General features: G+C 44.3%; 1 protein-coding gene across 1 annotated transcript in view; it reads right to left on the reverse strand.

Annotated features, from left to right (window-relative positions):
• The window catches only part of LOC138249285 (vomeronasal type-2 receptor 26-like), a 58,520-nt gene extending 43,220 nt beyond the window's left edge, over window positions 1–15,300 (reverse strand). Inside the window, exons 1-2 of the mRNA XM_069203240.1 lie at window positions 15,043–15,300; window positions 10,397–11,239 (exon numbers count right to left, since the gene is read on the reverse strand). Coding sequence (XP_069059341.1) covers window positions 10,397–11,239; window positions 15,043–15,300 — 1,101 coding nt within the window. The remainder of the gene's footprint in view (window positions 1–10,396; window positions 11,240–15,042) is intronic.
• Between the last annotated feature and the right edge of the window lie 1,347 nt (window positions 15,301–16,647).

Consider the following 16,647-nt stretch of genomic DNA (forward strand, 5'->3'; position numbering starts at 1 on the left):
GTGCCCATGACCCTCCTGCTTCTCGGCTTCTCTATGAATCCAAGCTCTCAGGCTATAGCATCCTGGCAAAAGCCAGTTCACAAATCCCTCCCACATACCACTGCCCCAAAAATGACTGTCATGAAGTCTCAGTAATCCCCATCAAGTGATTTTCCAGCATCCAGGGTGATCAGGATAGATTGTTTGGGCTCTTTGGTCCCTCTATCTAGAAGGCATGACCTGTCACTCCAGAATGAAGCTTGATTGGTTGGGATGCACCAACTCCCCCATCAACATCTTTAAGCTGAGTTTTGCTACTTTGGTAAAGATCTTAACATTGACATCAAGGAGGAAGATCAGGCGAAATGATCCATATTCACTTGATTCCTTGCGTGGCTTGAGGATCAGGGTGATGGTTGATTTAGTGATAGTGGGGGTCATCTGGCCTTCCTAGATCATTTAATGATGGCCACAATAGACCCTGTAAAGTAACGGGAGGAGCAATGGTACAAAGAATTTATGGAAGACAACTGTAAAGCCATCTGGCCCTGGGATTCTGGAAGTGCACAATAAAATATTGATATAATCATAGGAATCTCTTCTTTCATTTTGGGCTTGACAAGGCATCCCCTATTGTCTTGTTGTACCCTGGGTAATGTAGCTCCCGCTAAGTAGGTGGCTCAGGCTTGCTGGTTTGTGGTTTCTTTCATGGTGTATCAAACCTTCTTGATATCATGGGTTGTTGTATAGCTATTTTAGCCACATTTTAGACATGTTATTTTAGCAAAACTATACCTTCCGTTGTGTACTTTAGCCCAGTTCCATTTTATTCAGCATCTCTTTATTTTGTAGCATTAGCCACATTTGCGGTATTGTTTTATTTTTCTCTAGCTAGTTGTTCTTTCACCTAGGAAAGCATTATGGGGGTCATTCCGACCCTGGCGGTCCAAGACCGCCAGGGCCGCGAATGACGGAAGCACCGCCAACAGGTGCTTCCCTGGCCATTCTGACCGCGGCTTTAGAACGGGGTCTGGCGGTTTCCCGATGGATTTCCCCCAGCTGGGCAAATCCTCCATGGCGGCGCTGCAAGCAGCGCCGCCATGGGGATTCCGACCCCCTTACCGCCAGCCTGTTCCTGGCGGTTGACACCGCCAGGAAGAGGCTGGCGGTAACGGGTGTCCTGGGGCCCCTGGGGGCCCCTGCACTGCCCATGCCACTGGGCCCCAGCATGCTAACAGGGCCCCAGCATGCTTTTCACTGTCTGCCTAGCAGACAGTGAAAAGCGCGACGGGTGCAACTGCACCTGTCGCACACCTGCAACACCGCCGGCTCCATTCGGAGCCGGCTTCAGTGTTGCAGGCCTCTTTCCCGCTGGGCCGGCGGGCGCTCCCTTGGCAAGCGCCCGCCGGCCCAGCGGGAAAGTCAGAATGGCCCCAGCGGTCTTCTGACCGCAGTGCGGCCAAATGGCGGTTCCTGCCAGGCGGGCGGCGACAGCCGCCCGCTGGAGTCAGAATGACCCCCTATGTTCTTAACAGGACATTCATTTCATTTTGTGCTTTCCTCAAGGCTGCAGTCAGATAGGGTTGCCGGTGAAAGTGGTACACTGTGTCTCCAACATTTGCAGAAACATACACATTCCTACGTGGGGACCCTTTCTTAGAACGTCAACTGTTTTATTATTAAAATACTCTTTTGTCCCATACATGTAGAGGGAGATTCCAGCCCGCTGACCACCACTGCATGCAGATTGCTGATTGCCTTCTCTACAGCAGCCTGCTTAGACTGCTGAACCCCTGGCCTACATGGGGACGGTGTCTCCATAGACTACAAGCTTCCTTGCTCAGGTATGGGGGATTATGCCTTCCCAGGGTGGAAGTCTGAAGGGTGGATTAGGTTTATTATGCTGTGCTCTAACATAGTTTAGGTAGGAAAGATATCTATATCACTCCTAGTGACAGTATGATAGGGTTGCTTTTTAGTTTCACTCTCCTTGTCACAATTGGGTGTCTATTGTGTTTTATCATCGTAGTTATTGCAGTACATGCCATTTTATCCAAGATACAGTTACTTCAATAAACCCTTATTGAACTATATTCCACCTCTGTTGTCTTTGACTGTGTGAGACTAATGTAACTGAGAGAAAGGGATGAGATCTGATTGACCATGATTCTCCTGAGGAGTCTTTCTTGTCATGCCGGTTGCCGCAATCATCCCTGCTCTCTGGCAGAGATGAGGTACTGCTACTTAGCCGTAAAACTCAGATTAGGCCAACAGGCGTCACATGGCGTGGACTTGTACTTAGTACCCCACAAATCTATGCAATTCTGCAGCCCAAATCCAGTAGCCTCATTAGGATAATGAGAACATACGCAACAGGGCGTACTTTCCCATTTGTGAATTTAACTTCAGTTATTGTGCTTTAGGCTTGTTGTGCCTTTAACAGGTTGGCCAACAAGTTGCCTGATTAATTTGCCATTGTATACCATTTTATGTCAAGTATGGCCAGCAGGTATGCTGTCCAATCTATTTCCAGAGTTCTGATTGGCCACCTACCATGAGAATTTTCCTCCACGTTTTTTTGAGTGAATATGTTTCTGAACAAGCTCCAGTTCACTGAGCTCCTGACTGTGCTCTACTTACAATTCAGCTTGCATTTTATGCATGCAGGCCCCTCTACTATGAAATTACCCCAAATACTGCTTTTAATGCATCCCAAGGGGTACATACCTTTATTCCCCATGTGTTAATGTGTGAAATGTAGTCTGAAATAATGAAGTGTTTATGTTGGAAATGGTTACTGTTTTTTCAAAACCAAATCTTGCAGTCTCCACATACATCTATTCCCCTGGGGCTTAGTCCGTCTGAATGTTAAAGTGCAGAATAAATTTGTCCATGTTCTGAGAGGTGCTTGATTGCCTCAGCTACGTTTAGAGGTCAGTTGTTTATCTAAGAGGAGGTAGTGTAGTCTGGAGTATGTTCTGTTTGCCCCTGAGTAATGTGAGTAATCTCGTCCCAGGGGGTGGTGAACACTCTAGGCATTCACTAAGCCGAGGTCCCTAGTAGAATCCAGGACAGGCCAGGGTTGCCAAACCGACTCTGCCCGATTGATCTGTGCCTATCTCTGGGCCATAAACTAATCCCCCCATTATAATTGGCACTGAGGACCAGGTTGTAATGGAACGGACTATCTCTGTCAGGGATTATTCCTGCCTCTTATTAGGGCTAAAAATGGAGGCCACTGCTATTGCTTCATCTGTTAGAGTTCCTCTTATTGTTATACATCACCCTGTTTTGTGGCTGAGAGTCTCTTTTACTGTCAGGGAAACATTTGTGATGGAACAAGATCCCCACACCTGCAGTTTTCGTCCATCCTGAGGAAAAATATTGGCCAGGGAAATCCCATGATTTCACACAGGTTTGAGCAAGCATCAAAGGTGGACCTTATGTATGAGCTTGCATCTCTATCTAATGTCATTAGTTCATGAAGACTAGAGCAGTGTTTAAGTGGGTTGTTAAAACTGTCAACATTATATATGATACAGTCAGTATATCACTTGCCATAAGTGTGCAGGGTGGCTTGATTTTGTGTTCATCCTCTTTGAGTTTGGTATGAATGCTGTGAACAGCAATTAAGCAGCAGGTAAGCCATCGCTACATTCTTCACAACTCCGCAAACAATATAGGCTGGAAAAGGAAGCACTATGTCTGAATGTACTAGTCCAGTTCACCACTTTGCCTGCCCTAATGTCAGGGATTTCAGTCCCCCGAATTCTCTGATGTTAGCACTGGGGATAATCATCCAGCTGGATCAGAGTCCAGCACATCAGTCACTTTCTGGACCTGTTTCAGAGAATCCTATTAATATCTTCTCTTATTTTGGAGAATTCTGCCTTACTTGGCCCCTAGTCTTCTTCAATTTGGGACACTTTGGTCTCAGCAGCTCAGGGTGCAGCTTGGTGTCTGTGTCGGGTGTGGGGCAAGTTTAGTACCTGACACGTCTTCTGTATCAATTTGACAGGTCAATGTTCGGCCTGCCACTCAAAAAGAAGCTGAGAGGGATAACCCCATCTATATTGGATCTTATTGTGATTAAAGAAGGAGGTGACATATTGAAATGCCTAGAGTTTGATGAGTGTCACTGTTGTGAGATCTGAGTGATATTACTCCAGTTTCAGACATTGTTCATCTTGGGAATTGGCCCTGTGGCCTAGGTTCTCTGTCTCATCTACCCAATCTGCATAAAATTGCAGCATAAAGTTTTTGGTGATTGTCTTGTTATTGTCTGGGGGAGGGGTGATCTGTACTCTTGAACATTCTCAGTTTATTTGAAGAATGTAGTACCCATCTTCCCCTTTTTGCTTGCGGAGCCTGAAGAAGGTGCGTGATTGCTGTTTTGCATTTGGGTCTCCTTGCCTCTATCACTGGAGGATATCCCTATCTGTTTCCTGCTTTATTTAGCATTGTCTTTTGGAACTTTGGTAGACAGCAGATGCTGGTGGTGGACTGGCCCCTGTTAGCCGTACTACCACATGGTCCATGATCAATCAGCCAGTCCAGCCACCCACTGAAGCCCCAAGATGCCTCCTCCTAAGGTTCTTATCAACCTGCACACTTCTGAATTATTGGTGCCACCACTGTGCCTGGTGGGCCAGGCACCAAAGGAAGTTCTGGGCCCTCTTTTTATTATCTGTAGGTGTGATGGTAGTTGAAGGTCAGCCCCTAGGCTGTGTTCTTTATGAGGAAGGTGTCCTAGGTGTAACACTTCAGACAGTCCACCACTCGAGATATATTCTACTTGTGAGGGAGGGGTTGGCTTGTCTTTCCCTGCCTGCCAGAAGCTATGTGCCTGGGGCTCCTATAGTGATGTGTGTGCAGCCCCATGGCCTCTGCAGCCACAGAATGCTCCCTGCATGCTGTAGGAGCCGGCATTGCTCCTATATAGAGGGAGCAGCCGTTTAGGCTTGCTCAGGCCAAGGGGGAATCAATGTGTGTTTCCCAGCCCACAAGAGTGAAGGTAGTGAAACAAAGTCTTCTCCACATGGTGGGAGCATTTTTAAATCGCACATTGGAGGGATGCAGTCATGCCAGGCAGGGAAGGCATGCTTTCTACAGTCATGTGGGAGGTTTTAAAATTCTCCCACCAGAGAGGAGCAAATGTATGTTTCTCTGCCATGCTTATATGGGCAGGGAAACTACTGTGTCCTGAGAGTGAGCTGCCCGGGACACAGTCTGTGAGCCTGCCCTGGGACACGGGACCCCCGGGGACCTAAGATGCTCAGGGGGGAGCATGTGGCTCCCCTCCACTTAAAGTTATGTTTGGCCCTAGGGGATTGGGTCCCTGAGCCATTAAAGGCTCGGGCTGTAGTGGCAGCCAATCAGATCTCTCCATGGGATCGCTGGGCTGCGGATCTTCTGCGGTGTGAAATATAAAGTTTTTGAACATTAATTGCTCCAAAATTATTGAACAGATTTTCACAAAATCATGAAAACCACTCTTTGTGGCCCAAGATCTTTCTGCCAAATGTGGTGTAAATTAGGGGTGTTCACAGAGTTTTGCCCGGACTTTGGCAAAAACTACACCAAATGCCGCAGAGTTTTTTCTCACATGCTGCTTACCAACGTGAAGCTGGCAGACGCGAGCAAGAAAAAATTAGTGTTAGTCCGCCTCCTGGTGAGATTTTTCAATGCAGCCAGTTGTAGCAGGTCCTACGGTTCAAGTTGAGAAAGATGCCCATGTTTCAAAAGCTGTTGCTTGAGTAGAAAATGTACTCGAGCAGCAGAAAGAGGCAGTGCCCTCTGGCGCTCTGTGTGGTGCCGTTCATGCTGATTTTACAGCACATGACAAGCTCCTGGTGCTAAAAATCAGTGCAACTGACCGGAATTCCACCACTCATGTAACTCCTCAGAATCTCAGAGTTTTTAGGTAATTCTGCTGAATTCCGTGGCGTGAAACTCTGCGAGCTCCGCCAGCCCTATTGTAAATCAGTTCAGTGGTTTGGGCTATAGCTGTGTTTAAATTTCCTATGAAAAAAACGAATTGGGAAAAAGCATTTTGAGACCACCCCTTTTTCTCAGCTCCTGCTTGAGGGACCACCCCAAAACATTTCAGGAAGGTTCTGAGGTGAAAACATTTTTTGGGAAAGTTTTGAGAAGGTTCGTAAAACAACACCAAAGATATAAGCAAACCTAAAAAATGCATTTCCTATGGGACCTTGATCCTAACTATTTCACTGGCTGAGTAAAAGCTGTGATTTTGCTTGCAAGGACCTTGGAGATATTCTGTTTGTCAGAAGAATTGTTTGGGTTGGGCCTCGAGAAAACGTGGGAAACAGGAATTGCATTATTGTAAATTGCAGATATCCAGGTCTGGCCCAGCGGCTCCTATTGACACAAAGTTTAGCTTCCCAGAGGAAGGGAAAGATCGGTATGGTCCCCTTGGGTTTCTTTTATAATCATACTCAGCAGACTGTTGATTTTCCAATTAGGAATTCTAGGAATCCCAATCTAGGGCAGGGTGTTCAACAGCCAACTAGTATGAGGAATGATCCCTTTTTTATTCCTGACCTGGAGGGGGTGGATTGACGCTATGCATGGAGATCTTTAGTGTGCATGGTAGAACCCCCTAATGCTATTATGAACATGGAAGATCAGGGTGGAAATAGCAAGGTATGACACTAAGCTATCAGATCGTGAATGGATAAGGTTTCTGGTACAGTATGATTTCATTCTACTTCAAAAGACCTTGTCGGATTGGCTGGCAGCCTGGGGTGGATATCAAAGGTTTGCAGTCCCAGCCGCTCGGCCTCAAGGAGGTCGTCCTAAAGGGGTTCTAGTTACTCTAATCCGATTCTCTAAAATAGCGAGAACGTATCAAATTATCTGCAATCATCAGGGTATATTGATTGCATGGGTAGTCTTTCCAAACAAATGTAATGTCCTGTTGGTAAACTTTTCTTTTGCAATGCTGTCTGGTACTCCGGATGTCATATTAGTGTCCTTTTTTCAGTTCGTCAGATTTTGAAGTGTAGATTGGAGGGTTTGATTTGGAGTTCTGTGCTGTTGTGTCAGGGGATTTTAATGCCAAGATAGGGCTGCATAGTACAGTGGTGAATCCTTTTGAGTTGGATCACGAGGTATATATAGCTGGGGGATTACAGGACCCCAGGGGCAGGGACCTGATTAAGGGCCTACGGAGCTTGGGTCTTCTGCATACTTGTGACAAGGAAGTTGTAAGTTCGCATCAGGCCCCAACTTTTGTAGGCAGAGGGGCTGGAACAACAATTGATTACATCTTTGTGTCCCCATCTTTAAAAAACGTGGTCATGCATGTTGAGGTGGTAGTGAAGCACTTTAGTGATCATAACCCCCTCACGGTTTTCTTTAATTTTCCTGAAATTTTACGCAAACAAGGGTGGGTAGGGCCAGCTTCAGTGAGGACTAAAGATCAGGGTAGGAGACTTAGTTGCCGACAGGTAAATATCCAGCAAGTAGTAGGGAGGGTGGTGGATGAAAACCTAAATCTGATTACAGGTATACTTCTGGCAGAATCACCCAGATCAGGGGAAGTCATGGATGCTATGATTGGAGTAAATGTAGCTTTTAAAGATTGTTTGATTGTAGCTGAGATTTACTCAACTTTACTCCTTTTTGCAGCAATCTGATATTTAGAGAATCTGTGTTTGCCTCTTGTCAATGGAACATAGACCAAGACTCAATTTAGTTTTATTTTTTTTGTAATTTTACATTTACATTAACTGTTGATTTCAGCTGCTTATTGGACGGTTAGTACAGATGTCACTGCAAACAGAAGCAATGGCAATCCTTGATCTGCCACCCAGGGCCAGCTTTCGGGTGGAGTGACCGGTGTCACCGATCTGGGCGCTGAGTGCAGGAGGCACAGAGCTTTCAAATATATATATAGGATTTATTAAAAGCACCTGCTGCAGAGTTTTTTGCCTTCAGCAATTTTAAGGCAAGAATAAAAATGTTGAGATATCTAGTTGCAGTTTTGACTCGTCAAGAAGCGCAGAGGGGTAATGTGCCTGCTGTAAAGAGCTTGTAGTATGCAGATCACAGAACTGTATTTTATGTTGCTAGGTCGGTGGATTACTGCTTTTGTGAGAGAGATGCTTTTGTTACCTCCAGTTTATACATTTCAGTCCTATAATATCATATTAAACCTCTAACATTTCATCAAAGAACTGCATGTAAACTTCAAGGTATAGGCAGGGCCACTGGAATTATGCGGCAGAGGAGCGACTAATTATGCAGCAGGGTTGAGTAAATTTTGCAGCAATCATGTGGCATAAATCAGCACACATTGGGGTTATTATTTCTTTATTCTGTCATTCTGCACTTGTTAACATGGTCTGGGCATTGTCTTCACCTCAGTAGAACCAGTATACCAGCCAAATATAGCAATAAGCAACAGAAAGGTGACCACTCAACATCTTCAAAGGGTCTTCTACTGTGCGGCAATACGTATTGCTACATTTCCAGCATCGTTTGATCTGTTTGAGCTAATAAGAATCATTTTGGTACAATCTGCAGATTATGCAGTAATTAACGAATTATGTGGCAAATGCTGCAAATCTATAATAAATTGAAAAATGCTGTGGCAGCACAATCGAAAAATGTTGGTGTCCCTAGGTGTAGACAACCCTTAGATTTCATTATCCTACTGTTGTTAAAATGGGTTTGTTTGGCTAGAAATCAATTCTTAATAGTAAAACCCTACCCCAACCACTGTGTTAAGTTTTAAACCTGGAGTTTGTGCTTCTCCATACTCAGCACTCCTAAACTATACTGCCTACAAGTATGGATGACACGTGGCGCTTGCACCTTGTGGTCCTCTTTGTCTTATGTCACAGTTCCTGTGCACTGATTTACACCCGTAGGATTGATGGCCTCTGTGTAATGAGTGTGCGGTGTTAAGGTCTCTGACACCCTACGCTGGTTGAGTAGTGCTGTAAAACAAATTAAATACAATTTAGAGAGAGTGGTTATGGAGACTTGAGTGGCGCTGTTGGAGGGTGGTAGTGAGGGAATACGTGGCGAAGAAGGTCACTGGGGGGCGGCAACAAGATTTGTCACACCGAGCACCACCAGCGCTAAAGCCGGCCCTGCTGCCACCTCAGCACCTTCATTGCTGATTGAAAGGGAACCATCCCTCTCTTTTATCTGATCCGCTGAATTTGATGCAGTGAATATGCATGAGGTTCTTTATTCTGTCCAACAAGACAGATACTGGTCAATGTCTTGTCCACATTCTCTCAAGGATCCAGTCATATCTTCTTGGTGGAGTCTGAAGGTGTTAATACGCATCCCTGCAACAGGTATCCCTCGCATTCCTCTCAGGTTTTTAATTTTTCACTCCCGTGCTGGAAAATCTGAGGAAGGGAGCTTCTCTGGAGAAGGTTCTAGAGGGTGCTGGTGCCTGATTGGACAGCAGGCAGGTTTGGGTCCTTTCACAAAAGGACATGGATAGGCTATACGAGCAAGCTCTGACTCCATTATAGCCTATGGCAAAAAATGTCTGTATATTTTATGGTTACCTGTCTTCAAAGAAATAACTCAACTATGATTGACAGGTCCCAATAGGGCTCAGCTGCATAAAGGCGTAGTCCGTTTCCAGCCACTCTGCAGAAGGTATATCACTTTTTTAAAAAGAGTCTACAGTTGGGTTTGGTCGTTAGTTTTCCAGGAGTGCTACAATGAGTTCATTGTATTTGTTTCATTTACATAACAAACAAAGCTACTGGATAGCTACTTCCAGAATTATGGTGCTGAACCCTAGATATAGTAAATATGTGCATCACTGAAGAACACAACCGGATGAATCATTCACACCCTATGCAAATGTGAAAAGTGAATAATCAATGATCTTTTAAATGTTGTTTTGGGGGTATGCTCAATTTATTTCAAATATCCTTCCAGGCGTTGATCACCAACCCTGCAGAAAGGAACCTGTCAAAGAGCACAAGACTCCCCTGGCATGTATTGCCACCTCATTGTTTTAAGACAGAACAATTGATTTGAAGATTGTTGGGAATAACATAGGATATTGTCAGCTTTGAAGTGTGGTCACCATTATTGAACACTTTCTTCACCTGCTGTTCCTTAACTAATTTATTCTAGACCCCAGAATTTGGATTTGTGTTGGAGACAAAGAGATCATGATATTGAATGCGTTTCTCATCTCAGACTCAACATTCCCACCTCTGTGCCTTGCATAAAATCCAATTATTCTAATCTCTAATCTAGGAACAACATTCTTTTTTTCCTTTCTGAGTAGACATTTCCTGAGACTTAAAAAAACACCGCAATTATTAAAGTATTTGTTTCATATATCCTTCATCAGCCAACAGCGATAAGTTAACTTGTCACATTCACAGAAAGAACAGAGTAGCCTACTCACTTGCCATGGCCGAAGATGCTCAATGTTTCCACAGGTGCCTTTAATGAAAGGTCCTTTCCCTTGCTGGCATGATACCATAGTGTGTAAGGCATGAGCAAAGGCGTGCACTGCCAGGTATGTGTGGTAAGTGTAACTCATATCATCCAGCTCAAAAAAGGACATGTCAAGACCATCTGAGGTCTGATTCTCCGCACAAAATACTGTCTTCTTATGAAGATTTGCACTGTTGGTGGGTCCGGTCTCATTGATACCTCGCCATCTGCAATTAAATAGCTTCTCCCAGAAGCTCTTCATGAAAACATCATCCGGAAGCCTGGAGGGATGGAGCAAGTGGAGAGTACCAACAAATCCTGGCATGTCCATGGCATGGGGGGAGAGTGCGATGGATCCATTGAATATCCTCCAGGCTTCCTTTCTGAAGAGGCCAGGGGTCAGTGTGAAGGATTCTGAGAACACCAACACTTTGTCTGTTACATTCTGAAAAGCAAGGGTCTCGAGAAACATCTTGGTGTGAACTTCAGAGCTGTTAATAATTACTACCTTAACCTGAAAGCCACGGATCATTTCAACCACTCTGTGAATCTTCTCTGTGGAGTAGCTCAGATGTATTTTTTCCATGAATGCCACACAGCCACCATTTTTCTCAATTTCTTTCTTTATGTCCTGGCCTCCCTGCACACCAACATCATCATCTGAAGCGACCACTGCAATCCACGTCCAACCAAAATGTTTCATTAACCGAGCCAGGGCAATTATTTGTAATGAGTTGGCAGGAACGGTGCGCATGAAGGAAGGAAACTGAAGCTTGTCGCTGAGTGTGGAGAGCGAGGAGCCATAGCTGATCTGCACAAAAAAATTGAAGATGAACACACTCATTTAAGATAAAACATGTTACTGTAGGGGATATTACTCCTGCAAATTGCTCCAAGAGCCTATGGCAAAAAATGTAAATACAATCTCCAGCAGAGATCTTTGATGGAATGACAGCACATTTTCTACAAAAAATATTAAATATGAAAAGAATCCTGAGATACTATGTACCACCGGACCTCGCTAACCAGCTCAAACCTAACAGGTGAACAAGGCATGGCAGGGAAGCTTCATATAATAAACTATTTGTCCACTGGCAGAGAGAAATATGAATGTTTTGAGGGCAAAACACTACTTTCTTGAACCCCTTGCCTTAAACATCCTTTTTGAAATTCCAGAAAGGCCACAAAAAGCAATGCCCTTAGTCGGCATATCCTAGAAATCACTCTAAGGCAAATGCAGCAGCTAGCTTGTAAACTTGCAGACTCTTCGATGCAGTTCCTGCTTTCTCAATGGTCACACATGCAAGGTGCTCTGATGCGACCCAAAGGCAGCATCTGTGCAATATAAAAACAGTAACAGAACAATACACTTAGACTGTGTAGCAGCCTGATGTTGAAAAATTAATTAGTAACATCACTAGAAGCTTATTTAATTAATCAGTCAGTCAGTCACAACTTTATTTCGGCAAATAACACATCACACAAGATAAAAATTCATATAAATAACACAAGTGATCAGTAAAAACACATAAAAATCAAATTCAATAAAATTCCTAGGAATCAGGGAAAAGTTACTACTCTTTCACAATAAAACCTCAGTTTAAATTAAGTCTCTGACTCGGATTGTATGCACTCAGCTTAATGTGCATATTTGTCTGTACTTTGTTTGCTAGATTGTGGGCAATCAGCTTGATTTGCACACCTGTGTGCACTTTCTTTGTCTGAGAAGATATATATATTACGGTGAAGCAAATTGACTTTCTTAGGGAGTTTCTAGTCATTGCCCCCTAGGAAGTTCATTATTTGTCCTTGCCGTGGGCACACAGGATTTCTTCAGCCTGTGTGGTGGACACTGAAGTTAGCAGACCGTAACTAACCCCATTATTGAGCTGCTGAATCCAGAGAGGAGACAACCCCAATGCCTATCTGGCAGGGTCATTGGGGGGCAGCAGCACCAAAACTCTTGCCCCAAATGTATTAGATTATAACAAGATGTAATAATGGAGTACAAAACCCTGCATCATGCCAATTCAAAAGAAATTCAGATTGAGAACATATCTGTTTGAACACTGCACCCTAAATCAGGTGAGACCTTTGTATAGTGTGTAACTATGTATAGATTGTTAGTTGGGTAACAGTGAAGTTATGGAATGTTTTGCACTGAGTGGGCCTGAGCGACATCAAATAGACAAGAGCAAGGACAGCTTGCTGGCAAGAAATATTAACCCTCCAGCAATCACATTCTTGCAAAAAAACACTCCACACATACATTACATACGCCCCACACTGCATGCACGCACACAGACACAAACACCCACACCCCCCCCACACACACACACAACACCCCCAACCCACTCCTCTGTCGGAGCTCCCGACTTACCTACTTGCAGGGTCTCCTCTGGCAGGAGACAAGATACGGGGCTGCTGGGGTCATGATACAGTCTGCGGCGGTCTACTGGTGTGGCGCTGCTGCTGGCAGCAGCGCCACCTAACTGCTTTCCGCGGCCATGGGCGTAGCCTGAATTCTGCCAGCCTTCTGGTGGAATTGCGGCTCCGTTCATAATATGGAGGCTGGTAGGTAGCTACGGCGACGGTCTTTTTGTGGCCATTGCCGTGGCGGTAGGCAGTCATCACCACCAATGTCTTAATGAGGGCCATAATGCAGCATTACACACAGTGTATGTGGGTGCTTCCTCCCGATTGTTAACCATAAAATTAGCACCGAAAACTAGATGAGAAAGGAAGCCTATGAGCCAGCGGAAATTCAGTTTTAGGTAATGGCATTGATAGACATAGCATCAATGTGCACAGTACTTTCTTCTGACAGAATCTCTGTGTGTGATCACACCCACATTTGCCTTTTGTACTCAATAGCACCCCCCCAAATTAAACACAAGCATGGTGTACCTTCCTGAAACATCTGCCCTTACTTCAAAACTGTAACTCTGAACCGCACTGTACAGACTGCTGTGCAAGCCAAAGCCACCCTCCTTCTGTCCTCTATCGCACTCACGCAAGGCATCCATCTAAAAACTGACTTACTTCTTTCATCTTATTTTGGAAAAATGTGGAACTAGAAACACTGCCAACAGATTGTGACAATACTATGCGCACATTTTCAGATTGCGAATTCGCATATGCTGAAAGGGTCTGAAGAAATATGATCCCATCACCCCCATTCTGTTAAAGTTTGGTGGCCCGCACTACCTTCAAAACAATCTGCATCATTTACAAAGCCGTCAACCAGCACCTCCGCCTATCTCTCTTAGAAACTCTCCATCTCTGGTGGTTCTCAGCGTACACGCAGCCAGGTCACCATCAGACTGCTGAGTAAGAAGTGGAAAAAGGATCAGGAGCAACATCTCTTTATCCATCAGGACTCCCCAAAGCTGCTCTAATTCAGGATAGAGTTTAAGATATGCCTCATTAACAATCACTACATCACAATGAAGTCACAGTCACTTCTCTCTCAGACCCACCTGCCTCTCCTATCACTTGTTGAATTTATCTTGAGTTTGGACTTGTGCAGAGTTCTGATGCTTTTTGGCTAGGTCTCTGCTATAGAACTATCACATACATAAATGCCTGCATACACACATACATATGTACATACATACAAAAGCAACATAAACAGCTAGGGGCAGGTGTGACCAGGTAGCTAACTATAAGGCCATGGAAACTGAAGGCTTGGGTCCACCCGATAAATGATTTAATCTTCATACACTTCAAAATATAGCTATGTGTGGTGTAATCTATATTGCAAATATACATGGTATTGAATCCTCCCCATCGCCTATTAAAGCAAATTGTCCTCTGTTCTCCTGATTGTTTGCACTGCACTAGGACCCATAGATATATTTTCCTATGCAAGCAACATTTCACGTGCATTCCATTTGTGAAAGTTATTTTGCTACAAAAGTAATTGAAAATCTGAAAAAAATAAAAATAAATCCTTTGCAGATTTTTCACAAATCCACTGATGTAGTGAATACAGATTTCAGGTCAAATTGATATAAAGTGTCACTTATTAAATGAATGAAGACATCTATATCTTAAGGACTCCATTCCATAAAGGCCAGTTGTGCCCTTCAGCTGTCGGTGTCACCCTTGCCCGAAGGAGTACCTCTCCATCATATAAACAACAGCATTGACAGGAACCCCCTTCCACTTCTCCATACCATGTTGTCACCAGGGGCCATTCACAGACATGCTCAGAAGGTGAGGCCCCCATGGAGAAAAAAAAACCCTCCTCACAATCAAACCAGATTGCCCTAGTGATGGTCTTGAGGTTTCCAACATTGCCCAGTTTAAGGCAAGTAGTTTGCTGATATAAACATGGTCATTATATGTGGTGGGTACCAGTGTTTCTAGTGGTGGTCTGGTGTTATGTGGGAAGTTTACAACATAATTCCCCTGGCAGGTGGTGTATTTTAGGCAGACAAGAAGCTATGCCTTACAAGATGTGTTTACTACTCCCCTTTTCTCACTATCCTATGAACCAATGGGTTCCATTGCATAATTTATCATTCAAACAATTAGTAACAGTGATGTATTAAAAATGTGTCCATAAATGTATCCTTGCATTCTTTAATGATAAAAATGTGTGTACCCTACCTGTGGGAAACGATAAAGCCCCAGAATCCTGGCCATTGGGGCAGATATGGAGGACATCAATTCTCCAACAACGCCCGCCGGCAACAGACGGTGCTGGCAGCTATAACCAGGAACTGGGCCTCGCGTACCGGAGAGCAGGTCAATGATTCCGCGGAGAGACCGGCTCTGTGACATGCAGGAATCCAGGATCCAGAATCCCAGGGTTATGTTTGGTAGCAGGTCTGGAGTTTGGTTAATTTCTTCAATCGCAAAGACCATGGCCAACACATCCCGGTAGTACCGGATATGGAACCTGCAGCGTGAAGTTATGAGATTTCATTAACAAGTGTCAATGGCCACACGCAGAGCAGAACAAAGAAAGCAATGTTTCATTTTCATTCTTTAAGGAGCTGCTTTACTTAGGCTCTGTGATCTGACATGCATTCCTCGGCTGCTGGCTCCAGCACCAGGCATGGTGAAGTTAGAACTCAACTGAAAAAGGTTATTACAGTGAAGCGGTCACATCATTTCTTTATAAATGGAGGCTCAGACTCAGATTTACAAAACAGTCACAGACTGCAGGGCAGCAGCCACAAATGCCAATGAGTGTCAAGGAGGGAGCAAGAGAGCACCATATCTACAGAGATATGGCACTCTCCTCCCCTCTCCCTAGTGTCAGCGCTGATTTCAGCTGCCGAGTGCTATGCTCACAACTTTGCACCACAGTGCTAGGGTGTCTGCGTGAGTCTAGCATAGGTTTTGTCCTGGAAGGATAGCCTTCAAGTAAAAAAAATATGCTTAAACACACTTTAAAACTTTAGCTACATGGTATGTGTGCTGCACAGTGCAGCACGCATGAAAAGTCGGAAAAGATTGGAGAAATAAAAACATTTCTCCATTCAACGCCTCCTCTCAAATGGTGTTAACTTTTGGTGCTACACCCAGTCTACTATTGTTAGTAGATAGGATTTTGCATCAAAGGGCATTCGTGGTTGCATGGGAATGCCCATATACCACCCATGTAATGCCCCCTGGCTCTTACTTTTAAGGTACTTTCCAGTGGAAAAGAATGCACTATTAATGGTGAAGGTAGAATTTTTGACTCTGAGGGTAAGTTTATGGGTATCCAGAGTCACTGTATACTTACTTAAAGATTAAAGCGAACAGATAGGTAATATTTCAAAGGACTCAGCCTCCACCTGTGATCCATTGCTGTTTGTTGCTTGACTTTAAAAGTGTGTACAGACTATATCATATATAACATGTACTAAAAGGAGTGCTCATATGATACAGCATAGTACAATGCAAGGATACTGAATGAGTTTATTTGTTGGGAAAACCTACAACACAGGTTTATGACTTACCCCTAGACATGTCAACTAAAGAACTAAGGGCCTCATTTTCAAGAATCTGACACATCGGCTCTGATGAATCAGGTTTCTTGCGCGGCCCTGAACCATGGATGCGCGGTATTTACAATACAAAGCTCCATGGCACATGTGTCCACAGATGCGTCAGAGATTCTGATGCATCTGTGGCGCTAAACCCTCTCATTGCTGGACTAACGTAAAAAAACAACACTACTCCCGCAATGCCAGGAAGGCTCCCATGTTAAAAAGCCCTGCA

Source organism: Pleurodeles waltl, chromosome 8, assembly GCF_031143425.1.
Source record: "Pleurodeles waltl isolate 20211129_DDA chromosome 8, aPleWal1.hap1.20221129, whole genome shotgun sequence".
Classification (NCBI taxonomy): Eukaryota; Metazoa; Chordata; class Amphibia; order Caudata; family Salamandridae; genus Pleurodeles; species Pleurodeles waltl.